This window comes from Aristolochia californica, unplaced genomic scaffold (genome assembly GCF_029961685.1).
Source record: "Aristolochia californica isolate CCGP_79_NKW_82.1479 unplaced genomic scaffold, dmAriCali1.0.hap1 SCAF_2, whole genome shotgun sequence".
Lineage (NCBI taxonomy): Eukaryota > Viridiplantae > Streptophyta > Magnoliopsida > Piperales > Aristolochiaceae > Aristolochia > Aristolochia californica.
Window position 1 is genome coordinate 43,058,512 of NW_027181881.1, and position 14,857 is coordinate 43,073,368.

At 40.2% G+C, this 14,857-nt stretch overlaps 3 protein-coding genes across 5 annotated transcripts; 1 reads left to right on the forward strand and 2 right to left on the reverse strand.

Moving 5' to 3' along the window:
* The first annotated feature begins 494 nt into the window (after nt 1-494).
* Nucleotides 495-4,021, forward strand: LOC137956771 (serine/arginine-rich splicing factor SR45a-like). 3 transcript variants are annotated; one of them, XM_068804390.1, is made up of 7 exons: nt 502-594; nt 1,091-1,113; nt 1,197-1,292; nt 1,371-1,476; nt 2,549-2,698; nt 3,148-3,211; nt 3,301-4,021. In XM_068804390.1, exons 1-7 carry the CDS (start codon nt 592-594, stop codon nt 3,771-3,773), a joined length of 915 nt encoding a protein of 304 aa, XP_068660491.1. In that variant the 5' UTR covers nt 502-591; the 3' UTR covers nt 3,774-4,021. The 3 variants fall into 3 exon arrangements, with proteins under 3 accessions (XP_068660492.1, XP_068660493.1, XP_068660491.1); XM_068804391.1 differs by lacking the exon at nt 3,301-4,021 and having other exon boundaries at nt 495-594; nt 2,849-3,205; XM_068804392.1 differs by lacking the exon at nt 3,301-4,021 and having other exon boundaries at nt 496-594; nt 2,813-3,205.
* A 286-nt stretch (nt 4,022-4,307) lies between these two features.
* Nucleotides 4,308-12,025, reverse strand: LOC137955752 (autophagy-related protein 18a-like). Its single transcript, XM_068802862.1, has 4 exons — nt 11,043-12,025; nt 5,273-5,480; nt 4,902-5,028; nt 4,308-4,806 (listed from the first exon to the last, which is right to left on the reverse strand). The coding sequence occupies exons 1-4, from the start codon at nt 11,955-11,957 to the stop codon at nt 4,716-4,718; spliced, it is 1,341 nt and encodes a 446-aa protein (XP_068658963.1). The 5' UTR covers nt 11,958-12,025; the 3' UTR covers nt 4,308-4,715.
* Nucleotides 12,026-13,366: 1,341 nt separating this feature from the next.
* On the reverse strand, nt 13,367-14,524 carry LOC137956718 (protein SRC2-like). Its single transcript, XM_068804310.1, has one exon. The coding sequence runs from the start codon at nt 14,366-14,368 to the stop codon at nt 13,550-13,552; it is 819 nt and encodes a 272-aa protein (XP_068660411.1). The 5' UTR covers nt 14,369-14,524; the 3' UTR covers nt 13,367-13,549.
* Between the last annotated feature and the right edge of the window lie 333 nt (nt 14,525-14,857).

The window sequence follows — 14,857 nt, forward strand, 5'->3', positions numbered from 1 at the left end:
TTCTGCATCATCTAGGGTTTTGTAATGTAATATGTATTATTTGTGTGTTTAATCGATTTTTGTTCTAACTTCTAACGTATATCTGGTTGTAACTTTTGGGATGTAATATTTGATTTTTTTTTATAGATTTTGTAACAATTTAGTCATTTTAGGATAGATCTATGTAAGGTTACACTTCAGTAGCTGATTGTTACAATTCAGATCTTTTGGGAAAATTGACTTCGGGCAGCCGCATAGCGATACTTCACTTGTAGAATCACAAAATAAGACTTATATATAGATTAGTGAATATAAAATTATTAAATTTATTAGTTAAAAAAAAGTTTATTAAGGTCATTAAGAAAAATCAAAATCACTGGTTATTACAATTCAAATCTTAAGGGAAAACCGACTCCAGGCACCCGCTATAAAGTCCGGACTTGGATGGATCCAATGAACGGGATTTTAACAAGCTTCTCGCGTCCGCAGCTCCAGAAGCTTCTGCTCAGCCCTCGCTTTTTATTCCTTATCCTCTAAGTCTTCTTCTCGTACCCCTAATTTGCCTTGGCAGAGAAAAAAGAGAGCGGGAGATAGAGTCGTCCTTCGGAACTTATGGTAAGATGTCTTTCTCGTACTTTCGTTTCGGTGTACTGATCGTTTTTAGCGCTTGGGTTTCTTGATGAGTTTTCCTTAAGCATTTGGTATCTGTTGAGATCGTCTGTAAGCTTCGTCTCTGTACCCTTATGAACGCTGGTATTGTTGTATGTTTTCATTAGAATCTTATCACGTTTCGGCTTCACAAAGAAAATTTATATTCAATTGCGTCTTGTCTTTCAAAATTAAAAAAAAGAAAAGAAAAACATATTTCTCTTTTAAAATTTTGGGGCGAGGGAGGAGCAGTTCCTGTTGAGTTGTCATTGCATATGTTCACAGTTTTTCGGAATGATTGGTAAATTGGATTACATGTAGGATTTTCGGGGTTAGTTCGAAAGAAATTGAGATCTTATAATTACCTGTCGTGCTGCAATTCAAAGTGAGGATTAATTGTGAGTTACAATTGTTTATGCCATTCATTATTGATTTATTACTTTTTTGTGCTGTGGCCTCGCAGATGTCGTATTCCAGGAGATCAAGGTGAGTTTTCTCTACTTCGTTGCTTATAGTAGACCCAGCGGCCAGTTATTGTTTTTTTTGTTTTAATTGCTCTTGCCTTTCAGGTCCTCCTACTCTCCTTTCTCTTGTCGGGATAGCAGGTCTCGCTCGAGGTCCAGGTCCAGGTCCAGGTCCAGTTCTAGATCAAGGAGCCCTTCTAGGTAAAACATTTTTGCCTTTTAATGTTTTAGTGCTTTGTGTCCTGTTTAATTCTAATAAGTAATGACTGACTGGAGTAGGGAATCTGTTGACGTGGAAAATCCTGGGAATAACTTGTACGTGACGGGATTATCCCCTCGTCTTACAAAGAAGGATCTTGAGAAACATTTTTCTAGTGAGGGAACTGTAAGTCATCTTTTTAACTTATTTTTTACTTGTAACACATATTTGCCTCTAGCATTTGTTCGTTGTGACAAATTCCGATTCCAGTATTTAGTATTATGACTCTACTTGTCTTAGCTCGGGAGCTTTTTCATAAGCTGGAAGAAAGCCAAAATGGTGGATTCAGTGAACTAGTTGTTTACTTGGGGCTTTTAAAATTTTAAAAACATGTCAAAGTAAAGGTTATACGTATCCCACCTATATTCTAGTCATTCATTTACCTGTTTCATTTGGAAGGGGTTAGAGGTGTTTTGTTGGGCTAAGGAGTTAAGTAAAAGGTGAGTAAAAAATAAGTGACAAATACTGAAAATTATTTGAACCCATAAATTTTTTAAATAAACCCTGGTTAACTATTTTCTAAAATATATGTCATGGTGACAAAGGCTAGAGACTGCTATCTTATTGAACCATTAAACATGTAAGGCGTTTGATTTGTACCCTATTATAATTGGACAAGTTTAGTGGTAGAATAGGTGTACGGTTGAGATGGAATTGGTTTATTATATTTTCCTTCCGAATTGTTCTCTTTGTCTATCACATCTTGATTGTTTCTGATTTTCAAATTCCAAGCCACCCCTGATCTAGGTTTAGTTCTGAAAGTGGTACCGAAATATTAGGTTTATTTGATTTGTGGGAATGATAGCTAGGAATATCCATTAAGTTACTTCATCCAAGTGATGAGCAGTTTATAGGTTAGTGCAACGACTTTTATGTAATTTGCTGTGTTTTCCTTTTTTTTTTTTTGGTGGTTAAGTATTAGTTTTAGCCACAGGATATGACTTATCATATGTTACCTATGCATTTTTTTCTCTGATTTTATTTGCTGACAAAAGAGAGGAGCTGATCTTCAAGATCTTGTTGTGTAGGATCATCTACTCCTATTCGGTTGTGTTGGTTTTTACTAAAATCTCTCACAATTCCTTCTCAAATTTTTGTTCCACCAAGGAAAAAATGAATCCTGCTTGTATTGATCCTTTGATTCATATAGAGGTGTTTTTCACCTTCTCTCTTTGTCCTGGATGTTTGTTGTGTGCAGGTGATTGATGTTCACTTGGTGGTTGATCCATGGACAAGAGAATCTCGGGGATTTGGGTTTGTGACTATGGACACTGTTGAAGATGCAGACCGATGCATCAAATATTTGAATCGATCTGTATTAGAAGGTCGTGTTATCGCTGTAGAGAAGGTAAAGCATATTTTTTCTTGCTACATGGTTTCCATTTGTTAGGCATATTACTCAGTTCGTTGGATGAGCTCTCTATTACATTTTGAGCCAGTTTACCTTGTTGATATCTTTTAGCTCTATATTGTTCGCCTGAAGTGTTCTTGACGTCAGGGTAGCTGTGAGCAGCATCTCTTCACCAAACGCCTTACCACAACCTAAACAAATCAAACTTCAAGCAACATATATCAGACCATTTAACCAGAGGGTTGTATGCCCTGCATTTCTCTTCTCAAGCAAATGTTAACATGTTCCGTTTTATTTATATTTCCCGTTTGTGTGAAATCTCAACTTATTTTCTACTTCCATTGCTATATGCCAAGTTTCAGTTAAATGTTTTTTCCCTAGTAGGACCATCTACCTTCTTGATTACTGCTCGAGCATCTTAGACACTGTTTTCTGTCTTGGCGCAGGCAAAGAGGCGGAGGGGTCGGACACCCACCCCTGGTAGATACCTAGGTGTGAAAACTATTCGTGGTAAGAGTTTTGTGAGTATTTTAACTTAGTTACGGTCCTCAGGGCATGCTGATGTTCAACGAAATCATTCTTGATATCTTCTGTGGCAGTGCGGCGGCGTTCTCGGAGCCGTTACAGCTCTCCTCGCTACTCTTCCGAGAGGGATCGATCTTACTCTCCTTACTATAGGAGACGGGGAAGGTCCAGATCAAGGACCCCATCTCGCTACAGCCATTCACCGTACTCCAGGAAGCGATACAGGTCATATTCTAGATCTCGTTCTCGCACCTACTCCCGGTGTAGCAGGTCACCACCATACTACAGGCGGCGAGATCGATCATACTCTCCATACCATTTTAGGTCTTATTCTAGATCACCATCACTGCACTACCATCGGGGTAAGCGATACCGCTCACACTCACGTAGTGCGTCTCCGAGGGGGAGAAGCTACTCAAGGAGTGTGTCTTGTAGCTCTTCTCCTGTACGCAGCAGACGACGTTCTCGGAGGAGCTATTCTCGGAGTCGCAGTGCTAGCTACTCGGGATCTAGATCTAGATCGAGGTCAGTCTCTCTTTCGAGGTGATGTAGATACTAGCGAGTCTGCGTCTGCACAAACAGAGGTTGGTGTCAATGCGGCTTTTGGCACTTGGATCATCTTTCTACTATTTGTATTTCACCCCAAAATATTTCACCGAATTCTGAACATGTACGGTATCATTTGACATTTTCTGGCCATCTGTGGTTGAGGGGTAAATGCACTTTCGACAGACTGGTCCATTTTATTTTTATTTTTTGGTGAAAGATAGATTTGCAAGATTAAGGGTGGTTAAATTATTGTGGTTTGCTAGAAAACGGAGGTTAAATGGTGATTTTAGTGGAATTTGCTTCATAGGGGGCTAGGGGAGCCCAGGAATCTTATCCGTTTTTCTGTGAAGAAACAAATGGCCAGGGGGGAGGCTCTCTCATCCCCTTCGGAGGAGATCATATTAATTTAAATGTTTCAAAGTAAACAAAGTGCCATACTTCAGTTTATAACACCATATAAATCCAAATTAACTACAAGAAAAAACTTTTAACAAAATGAAAATTAGTAGTGGTGTTTCTTATGGAGAGGAATTTTTTTTTTTTTGCCTTCCCTTGCATATCTAGCCAAGCTAGTCAAGGGAAGAGAGGTGAAACCCTACTTTTTAATACATCCGGCAGTTGGATCTGTGTCTCCATTAAAGGACACCCGAGCATTAGGCTTGCAATCTCAACCTCACATTCTGGCAGCACTCACGCTTCTCCAGCCGTATACCCACAGAATATACACTTCAAACAGACCGCGCCAGCTTCAACTTACAGGAAACAAAAGGAAGATCTAACCCAGATCAGTAACAGGTTCCATTATTTGCATATTCACAGTTGTATCTACAACAAACCAACAAGGAAGTTAACTGCAAAGCTTAAAACTTCTACGCATATTTACATAAAGTTCAAAGAATATAAAATTGATAATCGATTGTCATCCTCAATAATCCAGCTTCTAGAAAGTTTCTTCGGGCTTCAAAAAGTTGTAGAATTCCAATTGGCTCATTTCTCCCCCATTCACTGGATCAAATTGACAACGGTGGAAGCTGCAGATAGTGGCATTCAAAAATGATTAGAATTTTAGGGATATCAATAGAAACAAATTATTCTACCATCTCCAACCAAGGAAAGGAAAACATACCTTCCGTCCACGCCGAGTATTACGACAGTATTCTTCTGGTGCCCAAACGCAACAACGTATTGAGCACCTTCCTGCAACCGAAACTGAGCAACTGACCATTCTGAACTGAAGTACTTTGGTAGCACGCCTGCAAGAGGATAAAAGGTGTGAGCAAAGTTCAAGGATTTTTTTTTCTAGAAATAAATGTTAGAGGGCAGCTCTGGGCTAGTCTGGTAGTACCAGCTTACAGCTGCAAAACCAATATCTAACCAATCTTGTAACTTACACGAAATTTGCTTGGTCTTTACCCAATATGTAAGCAGAAGCCTCATTACTTTCCCTCAAGAAACACAAAAGCAATGACAACTCTTTATCCACTTAACAGTAAATACCTTTAATAAATGAGAGAGATGAACTAGCTGATGTCACTTGGAGATTGGGGTTGGAAGAAGTGCGGGTTTTGTCAATTCCTGGTAATTCCTGGTTAACCTTGAGATTAAAAACATGGACTGTGCCCTTGTCACTTGATACTGCTAGCCACTGTGCATTAATAGAAAATGCAAGACTGTGTATCTCAGCCCTGTCAGCACCTCTTCTTACCTGTATAAAATGTCCAGAAAATGTTCAAGATATCATCTGAAATTCATATTTTAAAACCATATCCAGATTATTTTGTCCAAAAACGCCAGAAGTTCACTAGTAAATCAGTGTATCAGATTGGTTAGGTTTTTCCCTTTCTCCTCCTTTATGCTTGAAATTATTTTTTTTCTTTTCTAATAGATTTTTTTCTCAACTTACTCTAATATGATGTACTCAAGATCTTAAACTTTTGAAAGTTTTCTTTCTAGGGAGCGGCTCAAAAGTCAACAAAAAGTATAGTTCAAAATATAGCTTCATTTGTGCATGTTCTGCTAAATTGTAACACCATGATGATAGAAATCTAGAAAAAGCATGTATCAAGAATAAAGGCCAATTCCTATCTCTGTAGACTTCAGCTGGATTGTTCCCACAAAACACATTACGACTGTAAAAGTGCAAATAGAATGGATTGAAAAAGAAAAAGGGAAAAATAAGAAGAGAAGAGGAATAGAGAAGCAGTAGTGTGTTGCATTGAGTGAGGGCTCTGAATCTCGTATATCTTCTTGACTTAAGCGAAGGATTACATGAAAGGAACAATTCTGTCCCTCATTACAAACATCCTAATATCTTCATAAATACAAGTCAGAATCTAAAGAAATTTCAAAACTAGAATGCTGACATGAAATGTAACTTGCTGTAACTTGCTGAGATTCATATTAGACTGAAATGACCAAAATACTCCTGTACCAGTATTTCAATACCCCCCTCAAGCCGGAGAGTAAATATCAAATAGACCAGTTTGTCATAAAACACCAAATGTTCACTCTTCCCAGGGGGCTTTGTAAACACATCACCTAGCTGTTATGAGGATTTTACATATGGAGTAACTATCTTCCCTTGCATAACAACATCTCTAATGGAGTGACAATCGACCTCTGTGTTTAATCCTCTCATGGAATACTTGGATACAGGCTAGGAATAGGGCAGCCTGATTGTCACACATAACCATAGGTTCTGGAATATAAACTCCAAATTCAATAAGAACTAATTTCACCCATATAAGCTCACTACTGTATGAGCCATCGGCTTATACTCTGCCTCGACGCTAGATCTGACTACTATAGTTTTTTTTTTTCCTTTTCCAACTCATTAAATTAGTTCCAATAAAACAACAATACCCAGTGGTAGACCTCCTATCCATCGTGCAACCAGCATAATCTGCATCTGAATATCCCAACACACCAATCTTCTCATTACGTGTGTACAAAAGGCCTTTCCCAACTACACCTTTCAAATACTTTAGAGCCGATTCTAAATGTATTTTCCTTGGATTTTTTTCCATAAATTAACTCACCACTCCCATTGGAAATGATATATCAGGCCTGGTAATAGTAGCATAAATTCACTTACCATTAGACAACTATATTGTGTCTTGTTCTTAGCTATAGGACTCTTAAAATCATGAAGGCTATCATTGACTTCTGTGGTAGTATCTACAAGTCGAGCTCCCAAGAGACCATACACTTGCAGCATATCTAAGATGCACTTCCTCTGAGATAGAACAACACCTGTTTGCTTCAAGCCACCTCAATCCCAAGGAAATATTTCAATTATCCTAAAACCTATGTTTGAAAATGTGTGGCCAAATACGTTTTTATCTACTCAGTCGCTTCGAGGTCACTCCCAAACAAAATAATGCCATCAACAATCTTAGTTTTCCTTTCTAGAAAAAAACATAGAGTGATCACAATGGCTACTATAAAAACCAAACTGTATTACCACATTGATCAATTTTTCAAACCATGCTCTAAGACTTCGTTTAAGTCCATAAATGGCCTTCTTTGACCGTGACACCTTCTCTATTTCCCTTTGAGCAACATACCCAATATGTTGCTTCATATGAACCTCCTCCTACAGATTACCATACAAGAAGGCCTTTTCAAAATCTAGTTGAAACAATGGCCATCCTTTATTAACAGCTATAGAAACCAAAATACAAACCAAGGTGAGTTTAGCAACTGGAGAGAATGTGTTAAAGAACAAGTATGAAATAGTCTTATATGACTCTCACAACAAGAAGTCTCACAAGAGCCAAAATTAATATGGCTTATCTTTGTTACTCTTCTATTTATGATCAGTTGTTCAATTGTTCTAGGACTTATCTTTAAGTGTTTAACTTTGGATGTAATTGGGACAAAGATAGTTTAATTGTAATTGAATTCTACTTGTTTCTTCTATTATATCTAGAGGCTCATGTACTCAAATTACATCAAGTCAATGAAGTTTTTCTTTTTTTCAAAAAATCAACAGAATGTTTCAAATACATCAACCCCAAAGGTTTGTGTATAGCCCTTGGCCACCGATCTAGCCTTGTAACGCTCAATAGTCCCTTCAACTTTGTATTTAATTGTGTACACCTAACAACACCCCATGATAGCAGCCCCAATTGGAGGATCACAAAGACTCCATGTCCCCCTAGATCCTTTTTTTTTGAGATAAATGTCCCCCTAGATACTAAAGCATCCATCTCCTCATCCATATCTCGTCTCCACTTAGGTGAAGCTATAGCATCTTGCACTGAACAAGGAATAGTAAACATAGATAAAACAAAGCAAAGGACTTGTAGGAGGGTGACAAGAAATCAAGAGACATATTTGGAGATGGAATGAGAAGTACATGACCTTTTACCTTAAGAAGATATTTGTTTTTATGTTCAGAAACTCCATTTTGTTGGGGAGAATATATATAGGAAGTCTAATAAGTAATGCCATGTAAACCACAAAAAGAAGTAAACTTATGATTGAGAAACTCAAGGCCATCGTCGGTATGAAAAATATGAACATTAGCACCAAATTGATTTTATTTCATTGAATTGAAAAATTACACACATACATCAAAAACTTTGAATTTCTTTCATCGGAGATACACCCAAGTGACTCTACTAAAATCGTCAATAAAAAAAAGTACTTAAAACCAAATGGACAAGAGACTCAACACGGGCGCCATACATCTGAGTGAATTAATTCAAAAAATTGAAAGATATGACTAGAATTAGCTGGGAAACTAGCCCGACGATGTTTCCCAAGTACTCAAAATCAAAGGTAAGATCAACTGCTGACGAAGTTTGACTAGTGATGGATGTCCGAGATACAAGTACCATAGACATGGAGAATTTTTAGTTGTAAGTGTCATCGCCTTCGGAATTAATACATCATCCAATAAGAAGAGCCATCCTTTCTCATGCTCGAAACCAATCATCCTCTTTTTCTGCAAGTCCTAAAATACACATGCATTAGAAAATAATATTACAAAAGAATGTAGGGCTTTGGTGATATGACTGATAGACAAAAGATTCTTGGAAGTTTGGAACAAATAAAATAGAACTACAGGATAACTGAGGTGTAGTGTGCACAGTGCCCTCCCCCTGAATGGGGGAAGTAGATCCATCGGCTAAATTAACATGTCAATAGGACTTTGAAGAAGTGATAGATTGAAACAACGAAACCATATTTGACATTTATGTGGATGTTCTTGAATCGATGATCCGAAGGAGAGGGAGGCACATTCAGTGTCGGCATACCTATGCCCACCACTGTGACACTTGTTGAGGAAGAGGAATTTGGTTCAGTGGTAGCAGTAGTGGTAGGCATGGAAGTCAATTGACCAAGTCTCTAGAATGGTTGTTGTATTTCCTATTGTGGGCCAGTGTGCGACGTATAGTCTATGTTTGCCCTAGTGGAGCTTGCCCATGCTGGCTTCCCAAACTCTTCCCCACATTTATAAGAAAAGTGATTTGTTCGGCCACAATGAACACACTTTTTATCCCCTCTGTCACCACATCGATGGCCTCCAGTACAAGAGTCTCTACCATACCCTCTACTACTCTCCCCGCGACCTCGCCTCTTAGACTTACTAAATGATGAGTGGAGATTGAGACAAGTTGCATCATTGAGTATCCTTTTCAATTTTACCTATCACTACTCCTGCTCAAATTACATGGTTAAATGCTTGTTTCAGTGTAATCACATCATTATTAGCTAACAGTTGCAGCCAAAGAGTGTCATACTAAGGTCCAAGACTATCTAGAAACCTTGCCACCTGAATGTGATTCTTCTCCTTATGAATATCATCTGTATTCGTAGTAAAGGGGTGAAAGGTGCTGAATTCCTATAAAACACCCCTCATTTCTGAAATAATCAGTGACTAATTTGTCACCCCTCTGCATATTAAAATATCGGACATACAATTCAGATATTCTAAGACAGATTGCTCTCCTAGGATAAAATTGAGGCCAGTGTATTCTACATCTCTTTTGAAATCCCAAAACTCAAGATATGATCACTGAATCGTGACTCCACGCTATTGACCAACTAAGTCGTCACTCTCCTAATCTTCAGTTATGGGATTGGGAGGATCATCCTTTATATATTTGGTTTTGCTTTTGGCCTTTAAGAACATAAGAATATTCAAGACCAATTCATGTAATGGGACCCATTCAACTTTATGGAAGTAATCTGAATAGAAAGGAAGTCTTCATTATCTAAACTCTCATACGGCTTAATTACAGTAATATGTTTGTTTGATGCAACCATTTCAGTCCTAGAAATTCACTCCAAATGTATCCAATATGATACAGTTAACTCAAATATCCAATAAGTACAGACTCCAACCAGCACCTATCACGTGGGCCCCACACTTCCAAATTAGGGCACAACCACAAATTCACAATGAGTAATAGCAATCACAACATCCCAATTAGCTATCAAGCCTGATACATATCAATCTAAATCATCGACAACCAGGCTAACAGAGGCATGGTAAAGAAGATGTAGGCATGAAATGGAGTAGGAAATCCAATAAAGTGCCCTCTAGGGGCAGTGAAGCATAATAACTGCTCAATTAGCAGTAGAGGCCATCAGCTAAAAGGTTATGGCAGGAAAAAAGAGGAAATTTTTTTTATCTTTACAAGTAGAGAAATTGGTTGAAGCACCTTCCATATTGATGAGAAAACTGTAGATAGAACTACAAAAATTGTAGAATAATCAGCATAAAGTCCTCAAAATGCTTCACATTCTAATCATTCTTAACGGTTATTATTAGAGTCAAGTTGGTATCTGACCAGTATCTTATACTTACATGGAGAAGGAAATTAAAGAAAAAAGGAAATCAAAGCTAGTTCTATTTCCTAAGATGCTTTTAAAGAGGCATTATTTTTCAAATATTTATTACACACACAAATGCTAGTCACACTCGTGATTTGAGCCCCAAAACTCGCATAAAGAAAGACCCCTACTGGACCAATGAGCCAAAGAACTAAATTCACAGAAAGCATCAATTTCCTTTTTGACTTCATCCCTTAAAGAGGACCTTCAGTACCAATCAATTGTTAGTTGGATTTGCAATATGTTTGATGGGGGGGGGGGGGGGGGTGTTGTGGAAATTATAAATGTATAAACAGGAGGGAAATAATATGACCTTAACAAGCAAGTAGCCCAGAACTCCACTTTTGAATTTATATTTAACTTCTAATGACAAGATTGTAAAGACAAAAAAGTGTATAAACGAGCTGGAATATCTTCATACCTCTTGCAGCAGCGCCCCATCGAGAGTATTGAAGACCCTAATCAAAGTGCCTTTGGTGCTTGCCGTCGCAAGCAGTTTGCCATCCTGCGTGAGGGCAAAACATGCAATCCTAGAATCATGGGCCATAATAAATTTGGCCCTCCTCAACCCGTAATGTTCCACCCTAACCTGCCCTTTCTGCATCCCAGGGCAAACCAGCACGAGCGACCCAGAAGCCTGGGAAATAGCGCAGAGCCCCTTGGGATTTGGAATGGTCTCAATTTGGTGCAAGAGCTTCAAATCCGCAAAATTGTAGACAAAAATCTTCTGCTCAAGAACAACAATTATGCGGTCCCGCCGCAATCTCACAGCCCGAACCTCAGAGCGGAAAGACAGCTCCCCGATGCATCGGCTTTGGTGGTCGTCCCAAATCATGACCTTATTAAGAGGGTATTGCGGGTCGGGCCCACCTCCCACAAGTGCTAGGATATTACACCGGAAGAGCATCTCGACCACCCCGATACCCCCGCCGCGGTGGTCAAAGTCTCGACGGAAGATCTCGCGGAAGGGGTCGCAATTGTAGATGCGGAAACCGTGATCGGTGCCCGCCGCAAAACATCCCTGATCCTGATTGAAGGAGAGATAAAGAAGAGTCGTAACCAACGAAGAAGACGAGGGAGAATTATGCGAAGTAGGGTTACGAGTATCGGGTTCGAAGGGAGACGTTCGGATAGGTGGTGGCAAAGGAATATTAGACGGCGCGGATTCAGACTCCTCGTCCGCGGGGTCCTCCTTCGTTGCAACAGCCGAGTGCGTAGATTGAGGTTGGTGATCGAGGTGAGGATCGGAAACGAAACTGGGGGTGGGACTAGGGTTAGCGTCCGGGTGGGGCCACGAGAGCTGAGGAGAGGAGGAGGGCATGGAGAGGGCAGCCATAGGAGGGAGAAGGAGCTTTCAGGGAATTCCACGGGCGTTAACGACCATCGGAAGAAATTGCAGGGAACGATTTATAAGTGGATGGAAGAAGGGCCCTAGAGGTGGATGGGAAGCGCATAAATATGTTGGAGTCAATGACAAGGGATGTCCCTCTTGATCAGGCAAGTTGGGTACGGGAAGAAAGCTCTTTTGGTCATTTCCTGCTCCAGTTGCTTCAGGCCTGAGTCGAGTGCAAAGTGCAAATCATGAAGGGTTTTCGTGCTTATCAAGGAAGAGATTGAAGTTGACACCGGATCAAAGAAAAGGCGGGTAAGTGGAGTTCTTATCAAACTCTAACTCAACGCACGAACCCAGAGTGAACCACTCGCCGGTCTCCGAGCCGCGCCGCCTTTAAGATCAGCTAGTTGTCGTTAAAACTGTAATTGTCCCTATATAAAAGGAAAAAAAGAGGAAAAATCGGAGAAAAAGTTATTTCTAGAAAAAATAGCACTTTCGATATTTGAGATGAATTATTTTACACAAACTAACGTTATATACGTATGAAATAAATATTCAGGTTTATTATCGTCTAACAACATTATATACCTTTGTCATTTTCTTCCCCCTTCTTTATCGACTTCTATTTTTTCTCCTGCTTCATTTTATTCTTCATCGTGCTCATCCTTTAGTAGAACTTTGTCTTCTTTGCTTATATCTTATTCGTTGTTTTCATCCTCAACCACTAATATACCGAAACAATCTTGAGGAGCATTTAACCTTGTCAATGAGCCAACATCAATGTCCACTTAGTCAATATGGAGATTAACATTTGACAACTCTTTTTAGTAAACAATTGTTTCATCGGATACAAATAATTGTTGCTCTAACACATCAAACGCATTCCTCATATCCACACTCTAAACTACACGTAACAAACCATTATTTTTTGTGTATTCCATATAATGCACTTGTTCAATTTGAAACGTTTATGCAAAATGGTTATTATTGCACCAAGTAAATGAGATATTAACATCGGTAAATCACTCATTTATCTTATTACAATACTATTGTTTATATTAAACCACTTACACTTGAGCACATAAATAATTTTTTTTGTCCAAATACCATAATTATATTATATTAGTTACGTTCTCATAATAATCAAGGCAATTAGTTTTGTTATACCCCTTTACAACTACACTATTATTTTGAGTTCTACGATTTGCCTCAAATTGCTCGGGGTGAATGCGATACAATCTTGAGAAACATCTAATCTTGTCAATAAGCCAACATCAATGTCCATTTAGTTAACATGGAGATTAGCATTTGGCATCAATCGATTCATCGGGTGCGAATAATTGTTGCTCTAACACATTAAACACATTCCTCATAACCAATTGCACCAAGTCCACAAGGGATGACAAAGAAGATTCGAGGAAACTATATGTTACATTCATTGAAAAGTAAAATAAACTCCAGTGGTATACAGCAATCACATAAAAAGAAGTCAACCAAGGTATACTTCGCTTCGCCAAACCGATGGCAACAGAACTCAACATTATCTGTCAAGGTTTACAAGTAAATGAAGCAAATTAAAGAACAAGGAGACTCGATCAGAAATCAAATCCTCCGGCATCATAGTCCGCGGCGTCGGACACCATGTCACCGATAATCAAACCACCCAAGGCGCCACCCAGTAATCCCGCACCAAGCCCCATCCCAAATTTGTTCTTCTTCGGGGCAGCCTGAGGTTGCACCACGGGACCTGGGTACCCGTATCCATACCCTGCTTGAGGCGGCGGATACCCGTAACCATACGCCGGAGGAGGAGCCCCATAGTTGTTCCCGTAAGGATGATGCGGCAGCGGCGGGGGATAGTTGCCGGACGGAGGATAGGCGCCGGCAGCAGGCGGAGGGTAGGGGTACGCGGTACTGGGACCAGGCGGGTAGGCCATAACGGGCTCGTCGGACTTCGAGAAATGGGCGGCGGCGGTAGGCGGCTTAGACACCGGAGCGGTGATCTTCTCGCCGAACTTGTACGATAAATTCAAAATCCCTTTGGACCTGCCGGAGGGGCGCCTGACCTGATAACTAACGAACTGCGGAGCCTTGCCGTCGCCCGGAGAATCAAGAAGCTCTTTGATCGGAATATGAACCTCACCGACGTCGCGATCGCCAAGACCCCGCTCAGCCCGGACCAATATACGGAGACTGAGGCGGTTCTGCTGTGCGGCGATCTCGTCAACAGAGAACTTCAAGGGGAAGTTCCATGTAGGATTCTTGCCGGCTTCTTTATCGGTGCGCGTCCGCTGAGTGGTGCGAGGATCGCCGCCGAGCGAAACGACGGCATAGACATCCATCTTGGAGAATAGGTTGACATCTTTGAGATCTTTGGCGGAGACAAGGGTGATGTCCAGCGGCCTGTATTCCATGGTCCGAATAGTAAGTCAAATCACAGCTTACCAATTACAACAGAATCGCTTGCGAGAGGGGAGAAAAGAGGAGGCAGAAAGAATGGGGTTTGGGAGTTGACAAGCAAAGCTGGAGAAGCTGAAAGGGTAATTTTATAGGCTGTGGCCGTTGGGGGTGAAGGAAAAGGGGAGGAAGTTTCTGCGGTTATTGAAACCGACCTGCGATTCTGGGAACGCGTTTCTCGTCTTCTTCTTCAATCTTCTCGAGAATTTGTTTTACTTTAAACCGCGGCGTCGGGTTTGAAATCCCCAAAAAGCCCTCGTTTGATTCTTTCCGACTAAGCACCCAATGCCGTTATGACGCCACCCTTCCCAGACCAAACCAAGTTCATTTAATTCGTGATACGATTCACGAGAAAAACCAGAACCGACCCGGAAACTTAACCCGACCATATCACGGCGAATCTTGCTATTTAAACTTCTTCCCTGTCCTCTCGTCTGTGAATTGGA

Bases quoted from the DNA above. Each gene is read 5' to 3' on its own strand.
- LOC137956718 (XM_068804310.1), bottom strand. From the start codon at position 14,368: ATGGAATACAGGCCGCTGGACATCACCCTTGTCTCCGCCAAAGATCTC.
- LOC137955752 (XM_068802862.1), bottom strand. From the start codon at position 11,957: ATGGCTGCCCTCTCCATGCCCTCCTCCTCTCCTCAGCTCTCGTGGCCC. The intron at 5,029-5,272 runs GTATTTACTGTT...ATCCTCTTGCAG, and splicing joins ATCTCTCTCATTTATTAAAG to GCGTGCTACCAAAGTACTTC. The intron at 4,807-4,901 runs GTATGTTTTCCT...CACTATCTGCAG, and splicing joins ATACTCGGCGTGGACGGAAG to CTTCCACCGTTGTCAATTTG.
- LOC137956771 (XM_068804390.1), top strand. The intron at 1,114-1,196 runs GTGAGTTTTCTC...CTTGCCTTTCAG, and splicing joins TCGTATTCCAGGAGATCAAG to GTCCTCCTACTCTCCTTTCT. The intron at 1,477-2,548 runs GTAAGTCATCTT...TGTTGTGTGCAG, and splicing joins ATTTTTCTAGTGAGGGAACT to GTGATTGATGTTCACTTGGT.